Source organism: Scyliorhinus torazame, chromosome 9 (assembly GCF_047496885.1).
Source record: "Scyliorhinus torazame isolate Kashiwa2021f chromosome 9, sScyTor2.1, whole genome shotgun sequence".
Classification (NCBI taxonomy): domain Eukaryota; kingdom Metazoa; phylum Chordata; class Chondrichthyes; order Carcharhiniformes; family Scyliorhinidae; genus Scyliorhinus; species Scyliorhinus torazame.
The window spans coordinates 199,275,407-199,295,873 of NC_092715.1; the positions used below are offsets into that span (position 1 = coordinate 199,275,407).

At 45.2% G+C, this 20,467-nt stretch overlaps 1 protein-coding gene across 3 annotated transcripts in view; it reads right to left on the bottom strand.

The window, feature by feature from the left end:
- fsd1l (fibronectin type III and SPRY domain containing 1-like) overlaps nucleotides 1-20,467 on the bottom strand; it is a 139,531-nt gene that overhangs the window by 14,634 nt on the left and 104,430 nt on the right. For all 3 annotated transcript variants that reach the window (XM_072516969.1, XM_072516968.1, XM_072516970.1), the window contains 2 exons: nucleotides 19,462-19,713; nucleotides 1,405-1,493 (listed from right to left, as the gene is read on the bottom strand). In XM_072516969.1, coding sequence (XP_072373070.1) covers nucleotides 1,405-1,493; nucleotides 19,462-19,713 — 341 coding nt within the window. The remainder of the gene's footprint in view (nucleotides 1-1,404; nucleotides 1,494-19,461; nucleotides 19,714-20,467) is intronic.

Consider the following 20,467-nt stretch of genomic DNA (forward strand, 5'->3'; position numbering starts at 1 on the left):
ATTTTGGACACTATGGGCAATTTAGCATGGCCAATCCACCTAACCCACACATCTTTGGACTGTGGGAGGAAACCGGAGCACCCGGAGGAAACCCACGCACACACGGGGAGGATGTGCAGACTCCGCACAGACAGTGACCCAAGTCAGGAATCGAACCTGGGACCCTGGAGCTGTGAAGCAATTGTGCTATCCACAATGCTACCGTGCTGCCCACTAATGTCCATGTTACACTTTGCCGTGGATCTCATGGGCTTTTAACTTTTGTGACTACTATATGGAACCTTATCAAATGCCTTGATGAAAATCATATAGATTACATGCATTAGCCTCATTGACACTCCTTCCTTCCTCTAAAGAGTTTATGTTACTAAGACATGACCCTCCCATAAAGATGTGCTGACTGCTTGATTAATTCATAGTAAGAAGTCTTACAACACTAAAAATTCAAACCGGTTTGTTGGGAGTCACTAGCTGACTCACCTGATGAAGGAGCTGCTCTCCGAAAGCTAGTGACTCCAAACAAACCTGTTGGACTTTAACCTGGTGTTGTAAGACTTCTTACTGTGCCCATCCCAGTCCAACGCCGGCATCTCCACATCATGATTAATTCATTAATAAATTAATATTTATCCCATCCCTTTTCCCCCCAATCTTTTTCCTGTCACTAAGGTTATACAGACTGGCCTGCAACTGTTCTACCACTTTCTCCCTTTTCAAACAATCAGTACCACACCTTTGGCCTGAGTGAATTGGAAAATGGTCACCAGCCTCCATTATTTATTTTCATTTCCTTTAAAAGTTTAGGATATAGTTCATTTAGACATGGGAATTTATCCACTTTGAAAGATGTTAAATTGCTTAATAATTCCTCTCTCACTGTTAATTTCATCTAACATTTCATACTACTCTTGATTGCAATGACTGTATCGCCGCTCCCTTTTGTGAAAACAGAGGCAAAGTATTCATTGACCATACCAATATCCTTCACCTCCACGCATCCTTTTGGTCCCTAATAGAGCCTCAATGGCCTCCTTCTGCACTGTGGGGATTCTATGATTCGCTTTCTTTAGTTGACCTCTCGTTGTTTATATGTTTATTTTAAAAGTCTTGGAGGTTTCCCCGATTTTGCTTGCCAGCATTATCATATCCGTACTTTGCTTTTCTAATTTCATTTTTAATTTCACCCCTACACGTTTTATAATCCTTCGCTTTAGTTTTTTTGTGCCTCATTATTAAAAGTAGTCTAATTTTCACAGACCAGTTTTAGTAATTTTCCTTTAGTTATTTGTATAAATAGCCTAGTACAATTAGAACTGTTTGTCGCTAAATATCAGATTCTCCAATCTACAATCATTCATAAATCCTTCCTCAAAGTTGTCCTTTAGCATAGTATCTATCACTTACCATGAAGGCTGGAATTACTGGTTGAGCAAACTTTGTCTTGAAAGTATGCAATAATTGTTTTGTATCGGCATTATAAAAGGAAATGTGACCTACAAAATAAGTGAAATGCAAATTTACAAATGAACATCTCAATTTTATTATCTGAAAAAGACCTTATGCTTGATTCTGAAGATACATCAGATAATCAAATAAACTCAAGATAGAACTTTCACAGTTAGTTACGTAGGTACAACTTGCATTTCAGCTGTGGCTCAGTTGGTAGCACTCCCACCTCTTGAGGAAGAAGGCTGTGGGTTCAAGTTCCACTTCAGAACCTGAATACAAAATCAAAAGCTGACAGTGCAATAATACCGAGGGAGTGCTGCACTGTTGGATGTGCCACTTTTCGAATGAGACATTAAACCAAAGCCCCTTCCAGTCCTCTCAAGTGGACATTAAAAAATCCCATGACACTCTTGGAAAATGAAAGGGGAGGAGATATCCCTGGTGTCCTGGTCAATATTTATCCCTCACTCAACATCACAAAAAACAGATTATCCAGTCTTTATCACATTGCCATTTGAGGGAACAAGCATGCTGTGTGCAAATTGGTTGCTGTGTTGCAAATATGACAAGGGTAGCTATTCAAAAGTATTTCATTGCCTGTAAAGTGGTATGAGATGCCCTGTGGTTGTGAAATAAGTTATATAAATACAACTCTTTCTTTTACTTTACTCATGTAGCACCTTTTATCATTGTAAAACACTAGTGAAGTGATCAAACTAAATTTGATAGACCGAGATATTAAAACAGGTGACTAAAAGCTTGGTCAAAGAGGTATGCTTTAAGGAGGATCTGAATGGGTTTCCCTGAATCTAAAGTACAGAAACAGGCCATTCAATGCAACTTGTGTATACTGACTTAAGCTCCACATAGGCCTCCTCCTCCTCCTCTATCAAACCCCATCAGCATGTCCTTCTGCTCCTTTCTCCCTCACATGCTCATCAAGCGTCCCCTTAAAAGCATCTAACCCAGGTATTCCTTTAATACTTCATTCAATCAAAGTAGAGAAGTACCTCCTGATTTTCCTTTTAGAATATTATATGATTATCTTATATTTATGATATCTAGTTTTTAATTCCAACCCCTACTAAGTGGAAATATCTTTCCTCAGATTATCAGATCAATTTTTTTTCATAACTGTAAAGATTTATCAATTCACTCCTTAGCCTTTTCCATTTGAGAAAAAAGAGCCCTAGTCTGTTGAGCCTTTCTAGTTCTGGTTATCATTGTTTTGAATTCTGTTGGAACTGTTATCAATGCCTCTATACTTTATGCAAGACCAAATTTGTGCACAGCGCCCCAAATGTGGTCAAACCAAGTTTAACATAGTTTTGCTGCTTTTCAAATCTATCCCTCTAGAAATGAACCTCCATGCTTGATTTGCTCTATTATGGCCTTATTAACATGCGCCACTACTTTGTGATTTCTGTACCTATATCCCTTTGCTGCTCTACTGCATTCATTCTGTTATTCTCCAAGCAGTATGTGGCCTCTTTATTCTTCCAACTAGGGATTTTCATAATAACTTCATTGCAGTGTTAATGTAAGCCTACTTGTGACACTAATAAACTTATCTAGATTGAAATTCACCCATTCTGCATCTTCCTGAACGGTGTCAGATTCTTTTGTATTAACTACACCCCCCAACTTGCTGTCATAGAAGTGGATAGAGAGGCAGAGAAGATTAGTAAGGGCAACCTAGAGCAATGTCCAATGTTCTATTTACGTTGTGCAGCCACCTCCAGCAGCTCCATGCAGGCCAAGCACAAGTTAGCCCGCTTAAGTTATCGTGTTTGTGCAGCCACCCAGAAAAATTTAAAAGGCCTGCGCACTTCACCGAATACACCACGCAAAAGAAAATTTAGAGGGAACATTGGCCATGGGCCTAGGCAGCGAACACAAGGTAACCAATGGGGGAGCCAAGACAATCGTGGATATGCAACAGAACAAATTTGGAGTTTGTTGTGTTATGCTGCTTCGGATAACACAGGCTGCTACTTGATGCAGTCTTAACTAAAGGATGCTCCATACTCTGAAATGTGTTCAACATGTTCATTGAACTATTAACACAGTTCTCAAATGAGTTCGACTCTCTGCTAATCTAACTGTAGTAACTCAGTCTAACTGTGCCAGCTTGCTCTAAGCCACGTGCTGGGTTGTGATGCTGCTGATCAACCCTGTCTAACTTTCTAGATGTCTGTCTCTGGAAAGAGGCAGGGTGTGAGTGCCTCATCCCTATTATAATGTTTATGTCATGCCCCCTTGTGGTGATGCCATCTCTGAGTGTCCTGACTGCCCATTGGTTGTGTCCTATTCTGCGTGTTCATTGGTTGCATGTTTGCATATCATGACATCTCCCCTTTAAAATTTTTATTTTTTTTAGATGTATATACATGTGAATGTGTCTGTCTAATGTGACTGACTGAGGAATACAGAACAGAACAAACAAAACAAATGCTCATAAGTCCAGTCTCTGAGGCTTGCGTCTGATCCTCGGCGACCGCCGGAGAGGTGATGGAGGGGATGACGGTGTCTTGACAGGCGAGTGGGAGGCATGACTGGTGGCCTCGTGGTTCGAGGTGTCTGGAGGTGGCAATTTGACATGTGGAAATGGAGGGGAAAGTGGTTGTGGGCAAGCAACTTTTCGCCGTGCCCTTCGATTCCTTCGCACAATGGAGCCATCAGCCATACGAAAAATGAAAATCGCTTATTGTCACAAGTAGGCTTCAAATGAAGTTACTGTGAAAAGCCCCTAGTCGCCACATTCCAGCGCCTGTTCGGGGAGGCTGGTACTTACGTATGACAAAGTATCTGGGCGCGGCCTGTCGAACAACGACAGCCGGAGCAGACCATCCACCATCTTGATCCTGACCGTGTCTGCCGGGGATAGCACGTCCAGATCGGTGGCATGTGCGTCATAGCCCTGCTTCTTGCTGTCGCGAAGCTGCTGCATCTTCTGCAGCACCGTGATCAAGGTTGGGCAGGTGTATGGCTGGAAGAGTCATCCGCAGGTCCCTGTTCATCAGCAGTTGAGCTGGCGACATGCCAGTGGACAAGGGAGTCGCCCGGTACGCAAGTAGTGCAAGGTGTATGTCGGAAGCAGAGTCCCGAGGCCTTGTGGATGAGCTGCTTAACGATGTGCACCCCTTTTTCGACTTCGCCATTGGACTGCGGATAGTGCAGACTGGAGGTGACATGCCTGAAATTGTAGCTCTTGGCAAACGTGGACCATTCACCACTGTGGAAGCACGGGCCATTGTCGCTCATGACGGTACTCGGGATGCCATGCCGTGAATATGTCTCTTTACACGCTTTGATGACGGTCCGTGAGGTGAGGTCTGGCAGCTTCAGCACCTCAGGATAGTTCGAAAAGTAATCAATGATTAAGATATAGTTGCAACCATTCGCATGGAATAGGTCAATGCCAACCTTGGACCACGGAGATCTCTTTAGGTCATGTGGTTGGAGCGTCTCCTTGCTCTGCGCTGGTTGGAACCTCTGACAGGTTTCGCAGTTCAGGACCATGTCCGTGATGTCCTGGTTGATGCCGGGCCAGTAGACAGCTTGCTGGGCCCTGCGCTTGCACTTTTCTACGCCCAGGTGACCCTCATGAATCTGCCGCAGCACCATGCTCTGGAGACTTAACGGGATGACTATCCTGTCCAGCTTGAGCAGGATTCTGTCAATCAGCGTCAGGTCGTCCTTGACGTTGTAGAATTGAGGGCATTTCCCTTTCTGCCAGCCATTGCTGAAGTTGTGGCTGACTCGCTGCAACAGTGCCGTTTTCGGCAACTTAGTGATCCCGATCGCATTGCGCATAGGTTGGGCCCCGGGAAGAGCATGCAAAATGGCCGCTTTCGTCAATGTGGAGGCGCTGCATCCGGGAGATGGCGTAAACACTCTCCACCTCGTGGGAGGCTTAATTTTCACTTTCGACCGTTTTGTACTGTGAATAGCGATTTTTAGATTGCTCATGCACAGTACACGTTTCAATCGTGACTGGCAGGGTCATGTGCTTGATTTTCAACAATTGCTCTCGCAGAGCATCAGAGTGGACTCCAAAAACGATTTGGTCCTTGATCATGGAGTCAGTGATATCACCAAAGTTGCAGGATTGCGCTAGCAGTCTAAGGTTAGTTAGATAGGAGGTGAAGGATTCGTCTTTACCATGCATCCTCTGCTTGAAGATGTAGCACTCGAAGATTTCGTTGGTGTCCACCTCGCAGTGGCTGTCGAATTTGTCCAGGATGATTTGGTACTTTGTTTTGTCCTGCGCTTCGGAAAAGTGAAAGGAGTTGAAGATCTCTATCGCATGGTCACCCGCAGTGGTGAGTAGAAGAGCTATCTTCCGAGCATCGGTCACGCCCTTGAGGTCGGATGCTTCCACGTATAGTTGGAATTTCTGCTTGAATGATCGCCAGTTGGCACTAAGATTGCCGGTGGTCCTGAGCTGATGAGGAGCCTGAATCTTGTCTATTGTGCCTGTATTCAGTAGCTGGTTGTCACGGATCTTGCTGAGTTGAACTAACTAGATTGAACAGACACTCCTGGTATCATGTTGTGTAGTGCTGCTTCGGATAACACAGGCTGCTACTTGATGCAGTCTTAACTAAAGGATGCTCCAGACTCTGAAATGAGTTCAACATGTTCATTGAACTATTAACACAGTTCTCAAATGAGTTTGACTCTCTGCTAATCTAACTGTAGTAACTCAGTCTAACTGTACCAGCTTGCTCCAAGCAACGTGCTGGGGTGTGATGCTGCTGATCAACCCAAACTCTCTAGATGTCTGGCTGTGGAAAGAGGCAGGGCGTGAGTGCCTCATCCTTTTTATAGTGTTTATGTCATGCCCCCTTGTGGTGATGCCACCTCTGAGTACTCTGACTGCCCATTGGTTGTGTCCTATTCGGAGTGTTTATTGGTTGCATGTTTGCATATCATGACAGAGTTTACGGAAATAGGGAGGGGCAATGGAGGGATTTAAAAACTAGGGTAAACATTTTAAAATCAGGACACTGTCAGATCAGTAACCAATGTAAATCAATGAGCAAAGGGATGATACGTAAACGTAACTTGGGGCGATTGTGAATGTAGAACCCAGAGTTTGAATGAGCTCAGTTTAATGAGGATGCAGGGAGATAGGCCAGAAAAACATTAGAGTCTACAAGTAACACAGGCAGTTATGACTGTTTCAACAAACAAGTGGAGGCATGTTTGAGGTGGAAGTAGACGGTTTCCTTTTCTTTACATATTTCAGTTTTGTTTAATTTTTAATTTCAAACATCAAATCTCGGCATATCTTTTGTTTCTTTACATTCCCCATCATCATTCTCTTTGGCCCTGTAACACTAACTCTCGTCATTCAATCACTCCTGTCTTTTACCCTATTATCGACCCTTCATTTGCTATTGTCCCACCCACCCCTTTCTTTCTCACATCGGGTTACACTTCTAAATTTTCCCAGTACTGATGAAATGTCATCAACCTGAAACATTAACTCTGCTGCTTGACTTGTTGAGCATTTCATAGTGAATACAACATAGAACATACAGTGCAGAAGGAGGCCATTCGGCCCATCGAGTCTGCATCGACCCACTTAAGCCCTCACTTCCACCCTATCCCCGTAACCCTTCCTAACCTTTTTGGTCACTAAGGGCAATTTATCATGGCCAATCTACCTAACCTGCACATCTTTGGAGGAAACCGGAGCACCCGGAGGAAACCCACGCAGACACGGGGAGAACGTGCAGACCCGCAGAGACAGTGACCCAGCGGGGAATCGAACCTGGGACCTTGGCGTGTGAAGCCACAGTGCTAGCCACTTGTGCTACCGTGCTGCCCCATTTCCAGCATTTTCTGTTTTAACTTTGGAGGTAAGTGGCCTTGGTGATGGGAAGGATGTCAGGTTAGAAATCCCGTTCACAGTCAAATAGGATGTCAAGAATATGATCAGTCTGGTTCAGCTTTAGGCAATGGCCAGGGAGAATGATTGACTCAGTGGGAGACACAGGGACCTGGATAGTGGTTTCTGTTCATCCCATATTGCATGTCGGACTTGCGGTGTGACAATTAGTGACAGTGAAGGGATTGAGTCTTTTTTAAATTTTAAACAAAATTTAACCAGTGCCTTCAGCTGTCTACCTGCAGTGAATTCTTTCACAGGATTTTGAGCGTCAGTGGCTAGACCAGCATTTATCTTCAATTGTCAAAAAGGTGGTGAACTGCCCTCTTGAATTGTGCAGTCCATCAGGTGCAGGTACACCCACAGTGCTGGTAGAAAGGGAGTTGCAGGATTTTGACTCAGCACAATAAAGGAACAGTGATATATTTCTAAGTCAGGATGCTGTGCACCTTGGAGGGGAACTTGCAGCATTTCGTATTCCTCTGCAGCTATTGCCCTCGTCCTTCTGGAGTAAAGGTGATGGGTTTGGAATGTGCTGTCAAAGGCATATTGGTGACTTGTAGTGCTTTCTTTACATGATCCACATTACTGCTGCTGTGCATTGGCGGTGGAAGGAGTGAACATTTAGGTTGGTGGGTAGACTGCCAATCTGGTCTTGTCCTGGATGGTGTCAAGTTTCTGGAATATTGTCGGAAATGTACCCATCCAGTAAGTGGAGAGTATCCGATCACATTCCTGACTTGTGCCTTGTTGATGGAGAACAGGCTTTGGAAAGTCAGGTGGTGACTCAGTGGGCACTGAATTCCCACCCTCTGACCTTCTCTTGTAGCCACGGTATTTATATGGATTTTCATATGGCTGGTCCAGTTCAGTTTCTGGTCAATGCCAAACCCTAGAATGTTGAGATTCAGCAATGGTAATTTCATTTAACATAAAGAGGAGATGGTTAGATTAGTGCTTGTTGGAGATGGTCATTGCCTTGCATTTGTGTAATAAATACTACTTGTCATTTATCAGTCCAAACCTGAATGCTGTGTCCAGGTCTCGCTGCATATGGACACTGACTGCTTCATTATCTGAGGAATTATGAATAGTACTGAATAATCATCAGTGAACCGCCCCCACTTCTGACCTTAAGATGGAGGGATGGTCACTGAAGCAGCTGAAGATGGTTCAGACTAGGACACTACCCTGTGGGAACTGTCCTGGGACTGAGATTAATTTCCAATGATCCACTCTCTCAGGTTCAACTCTAACTTTCTCATCAAACTCGCCAACGATAGTGGGGCTGTTGTTGTCTGGTGTACTGACCTCTACCCTGCAGAAGCTGAGCATCAACCCTCAGACACTTACTCCTACCTTCCCCTGGACCATGACCCCACCAGCGAACATCAAGCCATTGTTTCCAGGACTGTCACTGACCTCATCTCCTCTGGAGTTCTTCCCTCCAGTTTCTAATCTGTCTCCCAATCCCAGGCAGCCCGCTTCTACCTCCTCCCCAAAATCCACTAACAGGACTGTCACGGTAAGCCCATGTCAGCCTACTCCTGCCCACTTGACTCCATCCGCGTTCTTTCCAGTCCCTCCCCACCTACACCCACGATCTCTCTGATGCCCTACATCATATCAACAACTTCTGGTTCCCCAGTCCTAACCGCCTCCTCTTTACCATGGATGTTCAATCCCTTTATACCTCCATTCCCCACCAGGATGGGCTGAGGGCTCTCAGTTTCTTCCTCCAACAGAAGGCTGAACAATCCTCATCTACCATCACACTCCTCCGTATGGTTGAACCTGTCCTCTCACCGAACAATTTCTGTTTTAATTTATCTCACTTCCTCCAAGCAAATGTGTGGCTATGGGTACCCGCAAGGGTCCCAGTTTTGCCTGTTTCTTTATGGGCTATGTGGAACATGCTCTGTTCCAGTCCTACTCTGGCCCGATCCCACAATTCTTGTATATTGAAGACTGTTTTGGTGCCGCTTCTGGACCTAGAAAAATCTGGATCAATTTTGCTTCCAATTCCCACCTCTCTATCACCTTCACATGGTCCATCTCGGACACTTCCCTTCCTTGACCTCTCTATCTCCATTTCTGGGGATAGACTGTCCACCAGTATCCCTTACAATCCCACTAACCCCGACAACTACCATGACTGCAGCTTTTCACACCCCACATCCTAAAAGGACTCCGTCCCCATTCTCTCAGTTCTTTCGCCTCTGTCGCATCAGTTCCGATGATGCCACTTTCCAAACTGTTGCTGCTGACATGTCTTCTTCCTTGGTTAAGCTGTGGTTGACAGGGCTATCAATGATGTCCGACCCATCTCCCACACCATTGCTCTCACCCTTTCCCCTCCCTCCCAGAACCAGGATAGGGTCCTCCTCGTTCTCACATTTCACCCCACCAGCCTCTGCATTCAAAGGATCAGCCTCTGCCAGTTCCACCAACTCAGAATGATGCCACCACCAAAGGCATCTTCCCCTCATTCATTTCATGTCAGCATTCTGCAGGGACCGTTCCCTCCAGGATACCCTGATCCACTCCTCCATCACCCCAACACCTCACCTCTTCCCATGCAATTGCAGAAGGTGCAATGCCTGTCCCATTACCCCCTCCCTGCTCACCATTCGATGGCCTAAACACTAATTTCAGGTGAAGCAGTGCTTCACGTGCACCTCCTTCAGTCTGGTCTATTGTATTCGCTGCTCCCAATGCGGTCTACACTACATTAAGTGCAGACTGGGTGACCGCTTTTCAGAACACTTTCGGTCCATCCTCAAGCAGGACCCAGACCTTGATGTCGCTTGCCATTTCAACATACCATCCTGCTCTCACTTCCACATGTCGTCCTGCTGCAATGTTCCAATGAATCCAAAGCAAACTGGAAGAACACCTCATCTTCCGATTAGGCATGTTACAGCCTTCTTGACTGAACATGGAGCTCAACAACTTCAGACTGTGAACTCTCTCCTCCACCTTCACCCCATTTTTACTTCTATCAATTTATTTTTATTTGTTCCATTGATCTGTTTTTCCCTCACAATTGTCCACCCTCCCCCAACCCCACTTGGGCCAACAGTTCCCGGTTCCTAGTTGCCTTTTGACACGACTTACCGTTGTTCTGTAAGAAGTCTTACAACACCAGGTTAAAATCCAACAGGTTTGTTTCGAATCACTAGCTTTCGGAGCACTGCTCCTTCCTGTGCTAGCTTTCGGAGCACTGCTCCTTCCTGTGCTCCGAAAGCTAGTGATTCGAAACAAACCTGTTAGGACTTTAACCTGGTGTTGTAAGACTTCATACTGTGCTCACCCCAGTCCAAAACCGGCATCTCCACATCATGGCTGTCTTTGTTCTGCCATTAACACATTCTAATCACTTTATACGCGGCTATCAGCACCCTTCTTAGCCTTAATCATCCTCATTTATATTCTCTTTGTCTTTCTGGCCATGACATCTTTGTCTTTGTCAATGTCAATCTCCACCTATCGCAGGCCCTCTATCCAGAACTGCTCCACACCACCCCACAACAGTATAAATCTGACCCCATTTCCAGTTCTCCCCAACTTTGACAGTCATCCAGATTCAAAATGTTAGCTCCCTTCTCTCTTTACAGATGCTGTCAGACCTGCTGAGATTGTCCAGTATTTTCTGTTTTTGTACAACTACCTTAATTTGTGCCAGCTATGACTCCAACTAGGAGAGTTTCCCCGATTTCCATTGACTCCAGGTTTGCTAGGGTTCCGTGATGCCACACTTGGTCAAATACTGCCTTAATGTCAAGGGCAATCACTCCAGCCTCATCTCTTTTGTTCATGTTTGGACCAAGGCTGCCATGGGGGTCAGGAGCTGAGTGGCTCTGGCAGAATCCAAACTTGAGTATTAGTGAGCAATTTATTGTTGCGTACTGTTGCTCGAGAGCACTGTTGATGAAACCTTCCATTGCTTTGCTGATGATCGACAGCAGACTGATGGGACAGTAATTGGATGGGTTAGATTTGACCAGCTACGACAGGATATACTTGGATAGTTTTGCACTTGCCTGGCAGATGCCACCTTTGTAGTTGTACTGGAAAAGCTTGGCTAAGGGCACAGCTAATAATGGAGTACAACTCTTTAGTATTACTGCTGGAATGTTGTCAGGGTCCATAGCCTTTGTGCCCCCAGCTGTTTCTTGATATCACCTGGAATTAATCAAATTGGTTGAAGATTGGCATAGAGGATGCTGGAGATCTCCGGAGGAGGCCAACATGGATCATCCACTCGGCACTGCGGGCTGAAGATGGTTGTAAGTGCTTCCGCATCATCTTTTGAATTGATATGCTGGGCTCCCCATTATTGAGGATATTTGTAAAGTTGCCTCCTCTAGTTGTTTAATCGTCCACCATTCACGACTGGATGTGGCAGGACTGCAGAGCTTAGATCTGATCCATTCATTGCGGGATTGCTTAGCTGTCTGTTGCATGCCACTTCTGCTGTTTGGCAAGCAAGTCGTTGTAGCTTCATCAGGTATGTGTGCCTGGTACTGTTCCTGGAATGCCCTCCTGCACTTTTCATTGAACCAGGGTTGATCCCCAAACCAAATGGGAATGGAGGATATGTCAGGCTATTGCGGTTGAAATGAGGCCCACACCATGGGTGTCCAGCTTTTGAGTTACTAGCTCTGTTCAAAATCAACCATTTAACATAGTGGTAGTGCCACACAATATGATGGAGGATATCCTCAATGTGAAATTGGGACTTCACCTCCACAAGACTGTGCAGTGGTCACTCCTACCAATGCAGCCATGGACAGATGCATCTGCAATAGGTAGATTGGCGAGGATGAGTACAAGTAGGTTTTTCCCCTAACCACCTGGTTGGTGATGAGGTAGAGATGGATGCTGTCATCATACATGTGGAACCAAATGTTTTTTTCCGAAGCTGTGCCAGGGGTTAGTCGAAAAATAAGGGAGTGTCAAGAATTTATTCTTGGGGGACTCCAGATGTGTAGTAGTGTGAAAGGAAACCACTGGAGGTAATTCTCTGGCTGTGACTGGATAGCTAGGAAAACAGAAATAATTAGGAAATAGATTGGAAAAAGAAAATACTGGAAATACCAAGTAGGTTTGACACTATCTTGGAACGAGAAACAGTTAACATTTCCTTTCTGTGACCTTTCAGGAGAACTGGGAAAAACTAGGAATGCAACAGGTTTTAGATACATAGAAGATAGGAGCAAGAGGAGGCCTTTTGGCCCTTCGAGCCTGATCCGCCATTTATCACGATCATGGCTGATCATCCAACTCAATAGCCCAATCCTGCTTTCTCCCCATAACCTTTGATCCCATTCTCCTCAAGTGCTATATCTAGCCACCCCTTGAACATATTCAATGTTTTAGCATCAACTACTTCCTGTGGTAATGAATTCCACAAGCTCACCACTCTTTGGGTGAAGAAATGTCTCCTCATCTCTGTCAGAAATGGTCTACCCTGAAACCTCAAGCTGTGACCCGTGGTTCTGGACACACCCATCATTGGTAACATCTTCCCTGCATCTACCCGGTCTAGTCCTGTTAGAATTTTATAAATTGCTATGAGATTCACCCTCATTCTTCTGAACTCCAGTGAGAACAATCCTAACCTAGTCAATCTCTCCTCATATGAAAGTGAAAGTCCCACCATCCCTGGAATCAGTCTGGTAAACCTTTGCTGCACTCCCTCGAGAGCAAGAACATCCTTCCTCAGAAAAGGAGACCAAAACTGTACACAATATTCCAGGTGTGGCCTCACCAAGACCCTGTACAATTGCAGCAACACATCCCTGCTTCTGTACTCAATGCCTCTCGCAATGGAAGGCCAACATACCATTAGCTTTCTTTAATGCCTACTGCACCTGCATGCTTATCTTCAGCGACTGGTGCACAAGGACATCCAGGTCCCCCTGCACAGTCCCCTCTCCCAATTTACAACCTTTTAGGCAGTAATCTGCCTTCCTGTTTTGCTTCCAAAGTGAATAGCCTCACACTTATCCAAATTATACTGCATTTGCCATTGATTTGCCCACTAGCCCAACCTGTCCAGATAATGCAGTAGGATCTCTGCACCCTCGTCACAGTTCACCCTCCCACCCAACTTGGTATCATAGAACATAGAACATAGAACAATACAGCGCAGTACAGGCCCTTCGGCCCACGATGTTGCACCGAAACAAAAGCCATCTAACCTACACTATGCCATTATCATCCATATGTTTATCCAATAAACTTTTAAATGCCCTCAATGTTGGCGAGTTCACTACTGTAGCAGGTAGGGCATTCCACGGCCTCACTACTCTTTGCGTAAAGAACCTACCTCTGACCTCTGTCCTATATCTATTACCCCTCAGTTTAAAGTTATGTCCCCTCGTGCCAGCCATATCCATCCGCGGGAAAAGGCTCTCACTGTCCACCCTATCCAACCCCCTGATCATTTTGTATGCCTCTATTAAGTCTCCTCTTAACCTTCTTCTCTCCAACGAAAATAACCTCAAGTCCGTCAGCCTTTCCTCATAAGATTTTCCCTCCATACCAGGCAACATCCTGGTAAATCTCCTCTGCACCCGCTCCAAAGCCTCCACGTCCTTCCTATAATGCGGTGACCAGAACTGTACGCAATACTCCAAATGCGGCCGGACCAGAGTTCTGTACAGCTGCAACATGACCTCCCGACTCCGGAACTCAATCCCTCTACCAATAAAGGCCAACACTCCATAGGCCTTCTTCACAACCCTATCAACCTGGGTGGCAACTTTCAGGGATCTATGTACATGGACACCTAGATCCCTCTGCTCAGCCACACTTTCAAGGACTTTACCATCAGCCAAATATTCCGCATTCCTGTTATTCCTTCCAAAATGAATCACCTCACACTTCTCTACATTAAACTCCATTTGCCACCTCTCAGCCCAGCTCTGCAGCTTATCTATATCCCTCTGTAACCTGCTACATCCTTCCACACTATCGACAACACCACCGACTTTAGTATCGTCTGCAAATTTACTCACCCACCCTTCTGCGCCTTCCTCTAGGTCATTGATAAAAATGACAAACAGCAACGGCCCCAGAACAGATCCTTGTGGTACTCCACTTGTGACTGTACTCCATTCTGAACATTTCCCATCAACCACCACCCTCTGTCTTCTTTCAGCTAGCCAATTTCTGATCCACATCTCTAAATCACCCTCAATCCCCAGCCTCCGTATTTTTTGCAATAGCCTACCGTGGGGAACCTTATCAAACGCTTTGCTGAAATCCATATACACCACATCAACTGCTCTACCCTCGTCTACCTGTTCAGTCACCTTCTCAAAGAACTCAATAAGGTTTGTGAGGCATGACCTACCCTTCACAAAGCCATGCTGACTATCCCTGATCATATTATTCCTATCTAGATGATTATAAATCTTGTCCCTTATAATCCCCTCCAAGACTTTACCCACTACAGACGTGAGGCTCACCGGTCTATAGTTGCCGGGGTTGTCTCTGCTCCCCTTTTTGAACAAATTTTGCAAATCTGCAAATTTTGAGATGTTACAATTTGTTCCCTCGTCCAAATCATTTATATATATTGTGAATAGCTGGGGTCCCAGCACCGATCCCTGTGGCACCTCGCTAGTTACTGCCTGCCAATTTGAAAAGGACTCATTAATTCGTACTCTTTGGTGCCTCTCTGCCAACCAGTTTTCTATCCACCTCAATACACTTCCCCCAATCCCATGCGCTTAAATCTTGCAAATTAATCTCTTATGCGGGACTTTGTCAAACGCCTTCTGAAAGTCCAGATATACCACATTGACTGGCTCCCCCTTGTCAACTGTACTAGTTACATCTTCAAAGAATTCCAACAGATTTGTCAAGCATAATTTCCCCTTCATAAATCCATGCTAACTCTGACTGTTCCTGCCACTGCTTTCTAAATGTTCCGCTATAAAGTCCTTAATAATGGATTCAAGAATTTTCCCCACTACCGCTGTTAGACTTACTGGTCTATAATTCCCTGCTTTCTCTTTACCTCCCTTTTTGAATATTAGAGTCTCATTAGCCACCCTCCAATCTGCAGGGACTGTTCCAGAGTCTATAGAGTCCCAGAAGATGACCACCAATACATTCACTATTTCCAGAGCCACATCCTTAAGCACACTGAACAAACAGTTAAAGAGATTTAACCATGGAGTTGTGAGAAAGATGTGAACAACAGAGAGGACTAAGGGGTAAATGATATTGGAGATGAGCTGATAGTTGCAAAACCAAGGGACCAAGAGTGGGTTTTCTGAGGATGGGAAGGGTTTAGAAATTAATGCAGATTTGAATGAAAAAGGTGAGAGAGTAGCAGAGCCAAGTCTCCATGGAGTTCAGTAGGCTCGGTGCGGGTGGGAAAGAACAGAGGGTACAGAATAGTGCAACAGATTGTTGCGGGAGTTGGGGTCTTGTAGGCCCAGGGTGGGAGAAACTGCAGCCTATGTTTTGAGTGAGAAAGAGGTGTGTTTGGTGGGTAGCAGCATGAAGAGCATTAAGTGGGAGGGTGTCAAGCAAGCAGACTTATATGTGGAACATTGCAAGGAACCTAGATTTGTAATTGGGAAATTTTCAATTCCCCAGACAGTAACTAAATTCTCTTGTTGAGTGGATGACTATTAAGCACCCCTGTCTCACCAGTATCAACCCTACCTCACCACATAGGTGGGTGTGTGTTAGAGAGGGTGAAATTAAGAGGATCTCAATGGAAAACCATACGAGTGTTTGGGCCGCATAATCATATACAGACCTCAGTCCACAGACAGTTCTTAAATTTGAATCCTGACCTTTGTCCCACTTTGGGTTGAGGTTGCAGCTAAAACTGTAATCAGCCTGCTCACCAACTGTAAAAACAGGTGGGCAATGCAAAATCTCAGTCAAGTGCTGTTCAATTAATTTAAACTGGCTTCTTGGTTGTCGGTGACCACTCTTCTGACACGCGCCCAAACTGGCTGACCAAAATATCACACAACGGTGGGATGACATCAGAGCACACACCTGATGTCTTCTCACGATTTTACACAGTTCCGGGTTGGGTGTGCACCCACTCGAGCAACATAAAAAACCTGGCCAGAGTTTATAACAGAGACGAGAAGCCAGGGTTTATCCTTGCATTCCAGCATGATTCTGGAATAGAGAGAGGTGGGCAGGCAGGAAGGCAGAACTACATTTCTATAGCACCGTTCACAATAACTGGATGCCTCAACATGTCACATCACCAAGAAATACTTCTGAAGTCTAGCAAATGTAATAGCCAGTTTGTGCACCGCAAGCTCCCACAAAATAGCAATGTGATAATGACTAGGTAATCTATTTTAGTGATATTGATTGATGGATAAATATTGATCAACACAGCAAGGATAACAGTCCTGCTCTTCAAAGTATTGCCTCATTATCAACAATAAAACAACCAGGGGGTTCAGGTTTACAGCCTCATCCAAAGGATGGCACCTCCAAAAGTACTGCTCATTACTGCACTGGTGGGTCAACTTTGGACTTACGTGCTCACATTCTGGAGTGGGGTTTAAATCTGAACCTGTGACTCAGGGTCAAGACTGATACCAACGAGCCAAGGCTGACACACCCTAGAGCACTGGTGTAAATGGGAGAAGAGCATCAAAAAGGTGAAGGTAAGGATGGGAGGGCTTCAGTAAGGAGAAGGGAGTTATTAGTCGTCAGCCAAACTCCAGTCAAGGCCATGAGGTCAATGCAATCATCCCAATAATCTCAAATGGCAAGGACTTTGTTTGCAAGTGAACGGACTCTCTGGAAGTTTTAGAGAGAGATGTTTCACAGCTGATTGACTAGTAGAGCCCAGAGGGTCAGAACTGGGAGAGGCAAGTGGAATGGGAAGGGGGTTAGCAAGATTAGCCCTCAGCAGGCATGATGGTTGGGAAGATTTGAGGGGGTAGGATGGGGCAGTAGGGTTATTGTTGATAATGAGGCAGCAACAAGTGCCTTAACTGATCCTTTTGAGGCTGCAAAATGATGCATAGGGGTATGTTGTAGCTTTATACAAGGAAGGAGGCATGCCCAAGATTATGGCAGAAGGGTGAAGGGTTGCAGTAGGGATTTGTGTATTTACAGAGTGGGGAGAAATAAAAACAGGCATGACGACAAGAGTGGGACAAAGAGGGATGAAGAGAAAGCATTTTAAAAATTGAAATAGAAGCAATGGGTTTGGCAGCCAAAATATACAGGCAAATGGACACTGGGAAGGTAGAGGTACAAAGTTCCATCACAAAATCAGGATAAATATATTTTGATAATAAACGAAGAATAGAAAGGGGGTCTAAAGTCAGAGATCCTGGCTGGGATTCCCCAATCCCGCGGCCATGTTCTGACTCCGGCGTCAACGGGCCTCCACGTCCAGGTATTCACCCCTTCCTAGGGGGCTAGTAGGGCGCCGGAGTGGTGTCCGCAGCTCTGGCGCCCGAAAGCCGGCACGCCACGGCTGGCGCTAGTTCGCGCATGCGTGCCACAGCCGGCGTGATTCCGCGCATGCATGTGGGTTCCCGTCTCCGCACCGCTCTGCGGGCAATATGGTGGAGCCCTACAGGGGACCGACGTGGAGGAAAATAGGCACCCCACGGAACTAGCCCACCCGCCGATCGGTAGGCCTCGATCGCGGGCCAGGCCACCGTGGAGGCTCCCCCCCCCCCGGGGTCAGATCCCCCTGCACCCCCACCAGGACGGCCCCCGCAGGCCGAACTCAGAGGTCCCGCCGGGTCGGACTGTACGTAATCTGGGCTGGCAGCACTCGGCCGAACTCGGCGGGCACTCGGCCCGTCGAACCGATCGGCACGGGGGCAACCCTGCAGGCGCCCGAGAATCGGTGGCGGAGAATCGGCGGGCCAGTGTCGGAGCAGCGTCACGCGATTCCCCCCCCCCCCCCCCCCCAACGGCGATTCTCCGACCCGGCACGGGGTTGGAGAATCCCGGCCCCTATGTTGGGATGAAGCAGACATAGATAGGGTGGATTCAGCATGGAGCATTGAAAAATTGATGTCCAGGTTTGGTGGCATGTGTGGAGGGCAGGCGAGTCCAGAAGCTGTTTTGTAGGACAGAATATATTACCATCAAGTCCAAACAGAACTCCTAGAATTACTGATCGGGACCCGACTATCCATTTAAGTCAAAGTTAAATTGTTGACCAGAAATACGAAAGCGAAATTCTGCAGATGCTAGAAAACAGAAATAAAACCAAAAATGCTGGAAGATCAATCAGATCAGGGAGCATTTGTGGAGCGAAACAAATTTAGCGTTTCAGATTGCTGATCGTTCATCAAAAACTTGCTGTATATTTTCAGCATTTTCTGTTTAAATTGCTTACTGCTCTTTTGCTGATAAGCTTCAAAATATATGACCTATGTCTAATTGACTGCAAGATGTAAGCACAAGGGCTTTGGTCAAGTGAATCATACCCATTCAGAAACAAATGATACCCATCTATCATCTTCGATGAATACATTCATTCAAAGTTGGCTCGTCTTGGTTTGGATGTAGATGGATAATCATGGATAGTTTCAATTTACACAAACCTCATCGGAGTATAAAAAGTGAACTAATAAATTATTTAAAGAGCATGGACTTCGGGCCACAATCATTCAGGCTAAAATGTATACGTCAATTATACAGATTTTCTATTTAAATTTTATAAATTTAGAGTACCCAATTATTTTCTTTTCCATTACGGGGCAATTTAGTGTGGCCAATCCACCTACCCTGCACAGCTTTGCGTTGTGGGGGTGATACCCATGAGACACATGGGGGAGAATGTGCAAACTCCACAGACAGTGACCCAGGGCCAGGATCGAACCCAGGTCCTCGGCACCGTGAGGCAGCAGTGCTAACCACTGCACCACCACGCTGCCACAGTTAAACAGATTTAAACAAAATACAATGACAGTATTTTCAAGACCGACAATGCTCAGAAACACATCACGGAAAATCTTAGTGCTCAGGTCAAAATCCATGGCTGACTGAGACCTGGAGCACTCCAAGTTTTTCAGTTGACAAAGCTATTAGAAAATTGCTTTGTTAGAGGACATGAATAAAGCTTTGAACAAGAAAACTACCTCCATCATAGTCGCAGTATACACCTATCTTGTCTGGAACCTGTGTATCCATGAATTTGGCTTTATTGTTATGTTTAGCAGCGAAGGAGGTCTGCAGCCAGTTGTTAATGTGAACACACCATGATGTAACAGTCTTCCCCAGTTGATCAAATTTTCCTAGATTTCTGTAGGACACACCTATACTGTAAGATTTACAGTCTTTTTGAGACTTCACTTCCCAATAATGCTGCCCACTTTCAATCACTGCATCTCCTGTAAAGAAAGTATAAAGAGTTTTAAAATAATTTAAACAATCTACATTTGCAGAACATCTTTTAGGCAATGAAACATTGTGAGGCCTTTTAATGGTGGATGGCAAGCAGAGAAACAACAGCCCCCAATCACATACATCTTTTGGAAGTAATATCAAGCTGCTTGTCCTTGCATCATTTTTTAAAAAAATCACTAGTTGCACCATCAAGCTTAACCTGGAATTGAGCCGAACAACGGCTTCAGATTTGGCAACCTTCAACTTGAGATAAATTTTGACTAATCCACCACTTAACACTTTGGTTTCAGACCTGCCTCCAATATAGTCAACTCTTCCAAACAGAAGGTACCTCTGAAGGAAAAAATACATGTAGTCCTCCAGCAAAAACAAGCTAACTTCAGAATAACACATTAACCTCATTTGCTGCACCCAAGATAAAATAAAATAAATTAAACTCTTGCAGCTTCATATTCAACAAGATCAACTGGATATTACAGCAAAATAATTCTACAAATTAGCTGACGATTCTTCTTATCACAGTCTAGAAAAAACCCAATCAGTACTGTTATGGGAGAGGTGTTTTCAGAACCCCAAAATGTATCATGGAGTTCAACCAACCTCCCCCTTTTATGTATTGTTGCTTTTCCGAGCACACGGCTTGTTCTCTAGGTGTAGGATTACAATTGTGGACACATGGGTTTTTAAACACAAAACAATGTTTATTCCATGAACTCAACTTAACCTTTTAAATAAACA